This window comes from Salvelinus sp. IW2-2015, linkage group LG14 (genome assembly GCF_002910315.2).
Source record: "Salvelinus sp. IW2-2015 linkage group LG14, ASM291031v2, whole genome shotgun sequence".
Lineage (NCBI taxonomy): Eukaryota > Metazoa > Chordata > Actinopteri > Salmoniformes > Salmonidae > Salvelinus > Salvelinus sp. IW2-2015.
The window spans coordinates 26372763-26385641 of record NC_036854.1 but is presented as its reverse complement, the minus strand read 5'-3'; the positions used below and the strand labels follow the sequence as shown (position 1 = coordinate 26385641).

The window sequence follows — 12879 nt, the reverse complement described above, 5'->3', positions numbered from 1 at the left end:
AACAACAAGTGACTACTTAGCTAAGACTTACTCACAAGGATTCCTAAATCATTGCTAAGAATAATGAAAATGACTGCAGTTGCTACTGGTCATTATTTTCAGGCTGGTTGTATTGGTGTTAGCTAGGTACCAAGCTAAAGCTAGCTAGCTACCCCAGAAGTTGCAGTCCAACACAACATTCTACAATTAAACTGTTATTTGTCAAATGATAAGCTTATTTAACGTGTCAAATAGTGTTATTTGACGTGTATCTTTTTTGACACGCAAAGACCCAAACCGTGTTCCATACCACATTGAAATACACATCAACATCACAAGTGTACAGCGCCTGTTTTGGGGCGGAGGGCAAACATGATCAATATTGTTAGTGAACAAACTACAGTAGAATATTCTTGCATGAGTGCATGTCTAATTCTACACGTTTTSAAGTTGTAAAAACGTTGTTGTAGTTGAGCATGTCTCAATTGACATGCATAGTAGTATGAGGTGACAATTCGCACCTTTTAAAGGTCACAAAATGGGTAGTACCTCGTCTCACACGGACACTAAAGAAATCGATTAGTCAGACAACTGACTGATTTTCCTGTTCCAAGCGGTTGTTTTCACTGGTACAAATGTTTTTGTAAGCACAAGGTGAGGAATTCACTTTTTTTTCTCTTCTTTTGACATTTTTTAGAAAATTCTAATAAAATAGCCCAATGATTTATATACTAAATGCAATTAGAATTTAAAAAAACCTTTAGGATACTACTTTAGCTACATCTTCTAATCACTTGCCTGCCCCCCCCCCCAAAAAAGCCTCCCACCACACCCATCACCCAAACACACACCCCACACCTATCACCCTCCCTCTGCCCAGGTAAAGATCAGTAGCTATGTCAGTAGTCCCATAGTCTCAACGTGATCACATATTCTCACCACTAACTGAACAATTACAATTACAATGCAGCCACGGAGGTAGACTAAAAACAAGCATTTGAATGGTAATTCTTGRGCCAGTTTGGTCCAGTATGTGAAAGCATTGCTACCAGATGCTGACTATACACTGCATTTCAAATCAAATCAAATCAAATTTTATTTGTCACATACACATGGTTAGCAGATGTTAATGCGGGTGTAGCGAAATGCTTGTGCTTGCAAGCATTTACACGTTCAGCCATTTTAGCCAATTGTCTCCAAGTTGCCTGAATTGTCCTATGATACCTATAAAACGTTATTTACTGTACATAATTAAGAAATATGGTCCGAGGGGGTGTGGTATATGGCCAATATACCATGGCTAAGGGCTGTTCTTATGCATAATGTAACACGGAGTGTCTGGATACAGCCTTTAGCCGTGGTATATACCACAAACCCCCGAGTTGCCTTATTGCTATTATAAACTGGTTACCAAAGTAATTAGAAACAGTAAACAAGTACATGTGGTATAAGGTGTGATACACCATGGCTTTCAGCCTATTTCTTTTCACTAGCAGACTTGTTTGGAGAACCTGGCAACTGTTAATAGCTCTACACTGAACCACACGGAATGCTTCGACCAGGATTTTTGGTAATGTCATCTTGTTACCTAATCTGTCACTCTTGCAAAGGGGAAACAAGGACTGGTTGTGCACATAAAGCATGTCTTATCAGAGCAAACTCTGACTCAATACTTGGTTTTACGTTGGACCTCGACAACATGTGTGGTATTAAGAGGGCAGCAGGTGCTGCAATATTCCAATTAGTTCAGAGTGGAAAGGTACACGGTAACTTTGATTGGCTAGGATTTCAGCAGCCATTTGCATTCTTGGCTGATTTGTATTTATCCCAAAGCCGTCCATGTAAAGTAAATGGAGACTAACTGTACTACAGCTGCATATTATTCACTCTATCTAGATCAGTCAGTCATTTTTAAAGCGGTAAGTTGTAATAGAAATATGTCTTTATTGAAAAGATTGTATTTACATTGGACCCAAAATCAGTCGATGACGACTACAGTACACAATATTGCCACAAACCCCAGAGTTCCCTTATTGCTATTATAAACTGGTTACCAAAGTAATTAGAAACAGTAAACAAGTACCTGTGGTATAATGTGTGATATACAACAGCTTTCAGCCAATCAGCATTCAGGGCTCCAACGACCCGGTTTATAATAAGTATTTCTCCCTTCATTGGTGCAGCAAAAACCAAACGTTCACACAATCTGATTTTAACCTTTTTAAGTAACTACCACTCCAAGCGATCCAGTGTTGCACAGATCACCAGGTAAATAAACGTTAGCTAGCCAAGCTAAGTTAACATTACATTTAGTTGTTTTGTGCAATATGGTTAAGAGCAGGTCTCTTACCGTGTAAATACGGCCTACAGTACTCTAGGTAGTTTGTGTAGTTTGTCCTTCTATACCAGCATTGCTAGCTGTTTTGGGTTTTAGGCTGGTTTCTGTACAGCACTTTGAGATATCAGCTGATGTAAGAAGGGCTATATAAATACATTTGATTTGATTTTGATTTGTCTATGAAGCAGACTGTTAGGTCGACAGTATTTCTCCCTTCATTGGTGCAGCAAAACCAAAAGTTCACACAATCTGATTTTAACCTTTTTACAATCAAAATAAGTCCTGCCCACAAACTGCTGAGAATAGATAGGCTTCAGTCACGTTTGCCATAACATGCAGTTACATTTGTCCATGTTGTTTTGGGCATCTACAAAGGATACTAAATGAAAGTTAAATAAAATAGCCCAATGATTTATATACTAAATGCATTAGAATTAAAAAACATTTAGGATACTACTTTAGCTACATCTTCTAATCACTTGCCTGCCCCCCCCCCCCCCCCCAAAAGCCTCCCACCCACACCCATCACCCAACACACACCCCACACCTATCACCCTCCCTCTGCCCAGGTAAAGATCAGTAGCTATGTCAGTAGTCCCATAGTCTCAACGTGATCACATATTCTCACCACTAACTGAACAATTACAATTACAATGCAGCCACGGAGGTAGACTAAAAACAAGCATTTGAATGGTAATTTTGAGCCATTTGGGTCCAGTATGTGAAAGCATTGCTACCAGATGCTGACTATACACTGCATTTACATGACCAGACATTGTAACCATTTGTCTCCAAGTTGCCTGAATTTAATTACAAAAATCTGTATTTGAGGAGGGATAAAGGCTCAGGTAGAAAGTGATCAGTGATGTTTTGAGTTGTACTAACTGCATCGACAACAGCATGCTGTGAGACACATTTCGATTCCTGCTTCAATTTCCACTTTTAAGCCAAATAACACAGATACCTATTGATTAAATAATGGGGTGATAATCACATCTAACCAAATGGAGTTTTCCCCCGACCCAGGTCTATATCCTATGTCTGGGCAAAACTAGGAAGAATAAAACAGTCTTTAGGCTACATACTAGTCAATACATTTCTGCAGATTAAATAAATACATCTACAGTATTTCTACCACTCACAGCCACCATTGCTACACACATTTGTGTAGCCTTTCTCCACAATTCAAGCATAATGCACCACCAACAGCCTTGATCACATTAACTGTTGAGGTCACTATTACCTTGAGGCTACCTCCACAACAATGGGACAGCTCTGAAGAGACACTTTATGGCAGGGATGTGAGAGAATGAACATTCTGATCCAAGCGGAAATGTAATCATGTTTGACATGTGTTATAAATTAGGCCTACACATAAAAGTGGTATGACACTATGATTGGTATGTCAATTATAGAGCTAACAAAATTAAAATATAAGAGAAGCAGACTGAGCAGAAAGCTGTACACATTAATCAAAGGTTGTCTTTTCAAAGTGATAAGAGAATAAAATATGGCATACACAAACAGTGGCAACTATTACAAAACACTGTGACCATTAAGTGTCTGCTCATTATGTTACTTCCAATTAATGAAACTTTTAAACTCATATGTTTTAAAATATAAAATGGTGATGATTTAATGGATATCTGATATATATGTTGGAATCAACCATCAAATAGTTTTTCCTGRGAAAAATGTTGCTTTTTGCTGCTTATTTTGCTTCTTAACATTACTAGTTCAAGAAATACATTAAAACTTCAGGGCAGTGATTAAATTACAAAAATGTCATTTCTCCTGAAAATACCTTTTAAGGGGCGCGGCCTCAATACCGATACCTGAATGAAAGACTTGATGATTGGCTGAGACCTGACCCATACCTTTCCCTATAACTGGGGACCCCAGATTCGATAGACAGTATAATTTTACACTACTTTCTTCAACGTAGGGGAAAGCGATATTACTACTACAATTTCGGTGTTTTCCAGCCGTCGGCAGTTAGTTTATACTAGCTAGCTACACCAAGAAGCTTTCAAACTTCTTGAAGGTTGGCTACAGCATCCTTATTTTTGGGGCTTCATTAAGAAGTTTGGACATTTCTTGCTTGCAAAGAAGAGGGCCTGTGGAAGCGATGGCGGATTGGAAGCTACCAGTGAGCTACAACCCATCCTACCATGCCTTTGCCTATGGTCTCATGTACCAAACAGGGGCTGAGCAAAATCATCCCAACTTTTCYGGCTGGGCAGAGACCGTTTACAACTCTGGGGTAAGCGGCGGCTACCACCAGCAAGCGCAGCAGCAAGCTCAGCATCAATCCCCACCCAGGGATCAAGAAGACAACATTGGTAGTGGAAATCCCCAATACCCAGGTTCTGTCATGTATCTCGGCGACCCTCACAGCCATACTCCGAGTGGACGCCTTTTAATTTCCCACAACCGGACTCTGTTTGATCAACCGCCGAAGGAGACCGACGGGCCAAGTAACTATACTCCAAGCGATCCAGTGTTGCACAGATCACCAGGTAAATAACGTTAGCTAGCCAAGCTAGTTAACATTACATTTAGTTGTTTTGTGCAATATGGTTAAGAGCAGGTCTCTTACCGTGTAAATACGGCCTACAGTACTCTAGGTAGTTTGTGTAGTTTGTCCTTCTACACCTGCACTGCTTGCTGTTTGGGGTTTTATGCTGGGTTTCTGTACAGCACTTTGAGATATCAGCTGATGTAAGAAGGGCTATATAAATATATTTGATTTTGATTTGTCTATGAAGCAGACTGTTAGGTCGACATAGTGGTAGTTCTTGTACTTGCATTTGCTGGGTCTCTGGCTAAAGTTACGATCTCCCTCTCAAACAAGGTCCATGTGTTTGTATACAACGCCATTTTGTGAACCGCCAAAAGTGTCCACTCTGGCGCCACTGTTTACCTTTGGTCAGACTGCATGGACAATGGCGCCATCCYGTGGAACTGTTCAAATTCAACCGAGCCAAAATGCAGACTTTATGTACCGACAAGTGTATATAACTTTCTCCTATTTTCTCGCTCAGATTCTTGGAGTTCAGAGAACAGCTATCCTCAAACCAACCCTGCCACCTGGGTGAAAAAGGAGTTGGAAGAGGAGACGGAAAGTGGAAGCACAAATAATAGTGAGCATGTCTCCAGCTCCTATCCAGAGAACGCAAGCGTGCAAATTCTGGGGAGTGAGGACAACGCCCCSCAGTCTTTGCCCGTGCCTCTCCCAGAGAAAGTGGACAAAGACACCCCCAAACAAAAAGCTCGGACTGCTTTTTCAACAGGCCAAATGGATGCCCTGACCCATCGGTTTAACATGCAGAGGTACCTCTCCCCTGCTGAGATGAAGGCCCTGGCTGGACTGACGGGGCTAACTTACAAACAGGTGAGTTGATTGATTAGCCTACTGTTATGAGCGTAACCCACTCTTCACCATTGTGTCAAATCATACATTTAGCTGGTATTTACTTCAGATGTTGACTAATTATATGCATGTCTTTTAGGTTAAAACATGGTTCCAGAATCGCAGAATGAAACTGAAAAGGCACCAGAAAGACAACAGCTGGGAATCTGCTGGGTACCCAAACCCTGGCTACCCAAACCCTGGCTACCCTATCATGCCACCAAACCCTCAGGCGAGCACAATTATAATGCTGTGTAAACCTGCACAATATACATGTTCTTTTCCTAGTTGATATGTTTGGTTATGTTGTACAATACTACATTTATCTTAAACTACAGTTATTGCTCCAGCAGTTGTCTAGCTTGTGCCTCCTGTTGGTTGGTAACAGAGGCAATAGGCTTGGACATAGTGTCTCCAGTCTGGACAATGTCTTAAAGGCAGGATGAAACATCTCTACACACATCAGTGCTTTAGCTTCATGCTGACCGTATGGTGATATTAACCACCATCTCTTTCTAGTTTCAGGGAGATGCCCAAACACAGATTCAGGACCATCACACCAACACTCAACAGTTCCAAGAGGCCATGTTCAAGAAGAGCCCCCAGCAGAACCTGCCTTACTACACGGGTGGATACCCTCAGCCATCCTCCTCTCCCCCACATCCCTCTGCAAGGCCCCTGGGCAACTGGCCCCCAGCCATGACCCACTAAGTGCCCCCCAATGGCTTCTACAGCTCAGCAACGGGCTACAACATGGACAGTGTAAAACACGATTCCAGCATCAGGTGACGACGGGAGCCCCACCAACAGCTCCATACGCATGACCCTGTTTCACAATGCTAGCCAGTAATCCACAGGTGAATGTCTCAGTGGTAAATCGACTGTTTTTTTTGTAAATGTATGAAATGGTTGTTTGGAAGGATTCTTATAATTAATGTTGAGAGTCAGACACAGGTCATTCTCAAATGATGCGGTGTTGGCTAATTATATCAATCCATCTTAATAATGTGCAGGTTCTGTTTGGACTTTTATCCCTTATTCATATGTTTTATCACAATGTTGCCYTAATTTTTTTTTATACCTTACCTGAGTTTTTAATATCGTTGAAGAGTTCATTGCTCCTTGTGCTTTTTGACACTCAACTCTGACAAAGTTTTGCACTGTCTATGTTGGAAGTGGCGGGCAATGTTTTTTTTAAATGTTTTTTATCCATCAGTTAACTACTGATGTCACACGTTCAGCTGTGTAGCATTTCTCACTGCAATGAATGTTTGTGGTTCCAAGCTGCACCAGTATGATCTTTAACGTTACTGATATGTTTTACCTATTTGACATGTGTGTGTGTGGCGCTGCCTTGCGCTAGTTAGAATCAAATGTTAAGGTTTTGTTCGGTAGCCCTGAAACGGGAAAATGCATTGGAACTGACGGGGTAAGTTCTGTGCCCCAGAACTTTCCCCAGATTTTACAAGTTATGCATATTTTTTTTCTTCTATTTTTATCATTAACCCTGTTGGTGCACAGTTCACCTGTAATGAAATGATTTGGCCATGGTGGTGGGATTTACTTTTCTTTGTATTGATTACACAGGGCAGTTTTTTTTTTAAGACAGACTTGTTTGGAAAACCTGCCAACTGTTAAAAGCTCTACATGGACTGCTTCGACCAGGATTTTTGGTAATGTCATCTTGTTGTCTGATCTGTCACTCTTGTAATGGGGAAACAGGGACTGGTTGTACAAATAAAGCATGTCTTATTAGAGCAAACACTGACTCAATACTTGGTTTGTGTGTGTGTGTGTGTGTATATATATAGCGTTTTTCTCGCAATATCTATCTCATTATAATAGATGTCTTTATTGAAAAGATTGTATTTACATTGGAACCAACTCAGTCGATGGCAACTATGGTACACAATATTGCTCCATCACTGACATTACATTACACTAGAACTGATCCTTCTGCCAAACCGCAAGCCTGCGTCACACTGAAACATTCACGTCATACACTTTCATCCCCTTCTAAAGCCTTTAACATAATTCCATTCATGTCTGTCTGACATCCATATTTCTATAAGGCCCCTKGGATCTTCTTTTCCCCCCACAGGAGGTCTGTACACAGCCCTGTTAGTCATTTCCAAATGCATCTTTCCCCACTTCCTTGAGGCGATCACTGGCCTGTATGTGATTGGCTAAGAAAACACCATTTTCACTTTGTTTCCACAAATCAGATCAACTACCTCAATGACCAAATGACAGGACACACATTGGGTGTGTTCCTCTACTCAGACGTTCCTGACACATGCCAGATCTTACAATGCCTGGAGAGGTATTTTACATATCTACTAGCCACCTCGTTATAGCAATCTGGTGCCCGATGTGCAACCATTGGTTGATGCATGCAATGTCTGAGCAGGGAAACCCAACCTTGAACATTCAAACTGGGCCGGTGTGTGTACATTCCCTTAGTCCCTCTTGAGGATGCGGTAGATGTTTATCTATGCAGTCACTTCACCCCAACCTTTTTTATTTTTTAACTAGGCAAGTCAGTTAAAAACAAATTCTTGTTGACAATGACAGCCTACCGGGGAACAGTGGGGTAACTGCCTTGTTCAGAATTACACCTTGTCCACTCAGGGATTTGATCCARCAACATTTTGGTTCCTGGCCCAACGCTCTAACCACTAGGCTACCTGCTACCTACATGTACAAATAACCTCGACTGACCTGTACCGCCGCACATTGACTGTGTACCGGTACCCCCATTGTAATTTTATTGTGTTACTTTTTTACCTTAGTTTATTTTGTTAACTCTTTCTTGAACCACACTGTTGGTTAAGGGTTTGTAAGTAAGCATTTCACTGTAAGGTCTACACTTGTTGTATTCGGCGCATGTGACAAATAAAGTTTGATTTGATGTAGCGAATTAAGACCAGCAAGATCCAGAAGGAGACAGTTCCCAGCACGAGAGAGAAGACCAACGCCATGAGGAGAGAGTAACCAAAGAACTCTGCACCGGGCCGCTCATACTAGAACGGTTGCGGTAGTAAAAACGCTGAATAGACAAAGATGAAGAAGGCCTGTGGAAGCTGTGCTCAGCATGCTGGGCCACCACCAGCGGTAGTCCTCGCCAGACAGCAGGAAGTAGGTGAGCGCCACCGAGATGCAGGCGCCTAACAAGAGGAAGATGCTATACAGGGTGTAATGCTYGCGGCCCCACATGGTGGCGAAGATGTAGTACAGCTCCACTGGGATGGCACTGAGGGAGGTTAGGGCAATACGCCAGAAATACACAATATACACTCTTTATGTTTGGGTGTTGTTCAGCGTTCTGTGACAAATTACTTTGAGCTAGCTACTAAAATCCCAATCAAAAATAGATTGCCCTGACATAGAGAAAGGGGGGAGGGAGAGAAATGATTAGAAACAAGGCTATACACAATAGATGGATTGTCTGAGTGTTGTTCAGAGTTCTGTGACAAATTACTGAGCTACTAAAAGGCCAGACCACAAATAAAATGTGATCGATTAGTTTTATACATAACAAGGGAGCTGGAGGAGGGATGGAAGGAAGGGAGGGAGGAGGGGTGGCAGGAAGGGAGGGAGCGAATGAAGGAAGGATGAAAAGAGCGTGAGCAAGGAGAGTGCGGTAGAGAGAGGAAGAAGGGAGAGAAGAGGAGGAGGGAGGGGGAAGAGGGCAGAGAGTCAGATGCAAGCAGAGAGGAGACAAGAGAGAAGCTTTAGGTTAATTGAAACTGAACAGTTCAAGACACTACACACATCCTGCTGAAAATACACACATACTGTGTAAATTTTTATTGTAATTGAAACTCTACCAGACTTGACAAAAATACATTAAATGTACAATATATGGAACATAACATTACGATATATATGGCATGAAAATAAAATAAAATCAGTCAAGTCACCTGAGAAGAGTGAGGAGGATTCCAGACCTGGCACTGGCCATGTATCTGTGTGTAGAGGATATTCCAGACCAGGCACTGGCCACGTATCTGTGTGTAGAGGATATTCCAGACCAGCACTGGCCACGTATCTGTGTGTAGACGATATTCCAGACCAGCCACTGGCCATGTATCTGTGTGTAGAGGAGGATATTCCAGACAGGCACTGGCCATGATCTGTGTGTAGAGGATTCCAGACCAGGCACTGGCCATGTATCTGTGTGTAAGAGGAGTTTCCAGACCAGGCACTGGCCATGTATCTGTGTGTAGAGGATATTCCAGACCAGGCAACTGGCCATGTATCTGTGTGTAGAGGATATTCCAGACCAGGCACTGGCCATGTATCTGTGTGTAGAGGAGGATATTCCAGACCAGGCACTGGCCATGTATGTGTGTTTAGAGGAATTCCAGACCAGGCACTGGCCACGATCTGTGTGTAGAGGAGGATTTTCCAGACCAGGCACTGGCATGTATCTGTGTGTAGAGGATATTCCAGACCAGGCACTGGCCATGTATCTGTGTGTAGAGAGGATATTCCAGACCAGGCACTGGCCATGTGTCTGTGTGTAGAGGAGGATATTCCAGACCAGGCACTGGCCACGGTATCTGTGTGTAGAGGGGGATTTTCCAGACCAGGCACTGGCCATGTATCTGTGTGTAGAGGAGGATATTCCAGACCAGGCACTGGCCACGTATCTGTGTGTAGAGGGGATTTTCCAGACCAGGCACTGGCCATGTATCTGTGTGTAGAGGAGGATTTTCCAGACCAGGCACTGGCCATGTTCTGTGTGTAGAGGAGGATATTCCAGACCAGGCACTGGCCATGTATCTGTGGGTAGAGGAGGATATTCCAGACCAGGCACTGGCCATGGATCTGTGTGTAGAGGAGGATATTCCAGACCAGGCCACTGGCCATGGTGTCTGTGTGTAGAGGAGGATATTCCAGACCAGGCACTGGCCATGTGTCTGTGTGTAGAGGAGGATATTCCAGACCAGGCACTGGCCATGTATCTGTGTGTAGAGGATATTCCAGACCAGGCACTGGCCATGCTGTGTGTAGAAGCTACAGGAGCAGTATCCTGACACACAACTCGGCAACGCGTACAGCATGATGGCCGCCGAGTTGATAGCACCATGACGATGCACGTTAAACATTCCCAGCAACGCCATGATGATGATCCCTACAGCAACAAGACACACAGGGAGAGCAAAATGGGAGAGCTTCAGGAGCCTATCAGGAGCCTGTCGTGATAATAGCTCACAATGTCTACTGACTACTTTGTCACTGGCATATCTGTGTACATCCACACCCATGTTCTGTGTCTGTGTGCTTATCAGATGTCCAGTTCTTATGTCACACAGACATTCAATCCCCGTGCAATGGGAAGTAACACAAGGGGAAAGGAATGCAATGCATTTGATGAACGCTAGGTGTCGGAACATCACACAACCATAAACAACTGGTCAAATTCAACCCTGATCTGCTCTTAGATTTTTTTGGATAAAGATTCTGTATTCTGAGGCATTAATTGTAAGATTTGATGAATGTGTTCTGAGTGTTAAACCAGTGTGTTGATGGGTTACCTGTCACCAGGGTTAGAAACTGAGTTCCCACTGCCAACACGGGACACAGCAGGCTGTGTAAGGAGGGACCCGGAAAACGTCMGTTTGGATGGTCTACCAGCCACTGTCCCCTTGGTCCAGAYCATCACAGCTCCCCTCCTCAACATTGTACCTACAGTAACAACAGGAACGTAAGAAAGAGCTTGAACAATGGAAAAGTAATTCCCACACATTTTAGCTCCCATTTCCAGACATAATCCCATTTAAACATGATTTATAGCCACAAATAGACCTACTCTTATATGCCCAAACTGTTGCATTCCAACACCAATTTGACCTCTCTGGTGAAACAGAACACCATTACAATGTCTAATCATCCCCAGTCCGTCACCTAATTGGTCACCTGGCGAAGTCGTTCTTGAGGACCTGGATGAGGATGATGTCAAAGCCCAGCAGTAGCACCACCAGCACCAGGGAGATGTCCAGAGTCTTGGGGAAGAACGAGTAGTCCCTCAGCCTCTCTGCCAGCCGGGTGTGGGTCAGAGGGCTATCAAACCAGTGCACGCTGTAGGTGAAGGACAGTGCAAGCCTGCCGCCTGTCCCCACCAACCCGTGTCTGGCGCCACCGCCACCCTCCTCCAGAGGCACTGGCTTGGAGTCCTTCACTGAGACGTTGGCAAAGATCACAGAGTCGCCGTTGTACACAATGTTGAAGTCCAGGTGTGTCCACAGCCCTACCTGTGTACACATAAAAGACACAGACACAGAGAGACAGACAGAGAGACAGACAGAGAGACAGACAGAGAGACAGACAGAGAGACAGACAGACAGACAGACAGASAGACAGACAGACAGACAGACAGACAGACAGACAGACAGACAGACAGACAGACAGACAGACAGACAGACATCCGATCTCCATCAAGCACTTCTCCCACACTAAGGGACTTATGGAGCACGTGGGGAGAAAAGTTTCTCAGACATTATATGCTAAGTCCTCATAGAGATATTATATACAGTACTGATAACATACAGTTCTGTTAACTGAAGCACCATACAAGCATAAAATCATTAGTCATATATTTGCATATTCATATGTATTCATGGTCCTCTTTTGGCCTGCAAACAGACAACATGTAGTAACGATTCGTTCTCTGGGGGTTGTGGTAAGGACCAACTTTTGGCCTGCAAAACAGACAACATGTAGTAATGATTCGTTCTCTGGGGGTTGTGGTAAGGACCAACTTTGTTGACATGTAGGGTTTCGGGATCCCCTTACTTGTAGCTCACTTTAGCCCATGTCATCTGTGGCATGAGACACAAGACCAATGTGCAATAGCCTATCATCCTGCAGACTCCTTGCTGTGTAGGATGCTCCATTTCAGCCATTATGAGCCCTGTTGAAAATGAATAGAGTTTCAATATATTAAGAATACAGTACCGCAAGAGTTGAACAGGTCGAGTGTCAAAAAGCCTAGAAGCATATTCAGGGATTACAGCAAACTATTGCAAAACATTAGCATTTCACCATAGGTAAATATACAGTGAGTATACCAAATATTAAGAACATCTGCTCTTCCCATTACATAGACTGACCAGGTGAATCCAGGTGAAAGCTATGATCCCTT

At 43.2% G+C, this 12879-nt stretch overlaps 1 protein-coding gene and 1 pseudogene across 1 annotated transcript; one reads left to right on the top strand and one right to left on the bottom strand.

Annotated features, from left to right (window-relative positions):
- The first annotated feature begins 4264 nt into the window (after nt 1-4264).
- On the top strand, nt 4265-7438 carry LOC111973498 (homeobox protein pv.1-like). Its single transcript, XM_070446788.1, has 4 exons — nt 4265-4836; nt 5362-5711; nt 5830-5961; nt 6249-7438. The coding sequence occupies exons 1-4, from the start codon at nt 4446-4448 to the stop codon at nt 6438-6440; spliced, it is 1065 nt and encodes a 354-aa protein (XP_070302889.1). The 5' UTR covers nt 4265-4445; the 3' UTR covers nt 6441-7438.
- Nucleotides 7439-10084: 2646 nt separating this feature from the next.
- Nucleotides 10085-12646, bottom strand: LOC111973497 (uncharacterized; annotated as a pseudogene).
- Between the last annotated feature and the right edge of the window lie 233 nt (nt 12647-12879).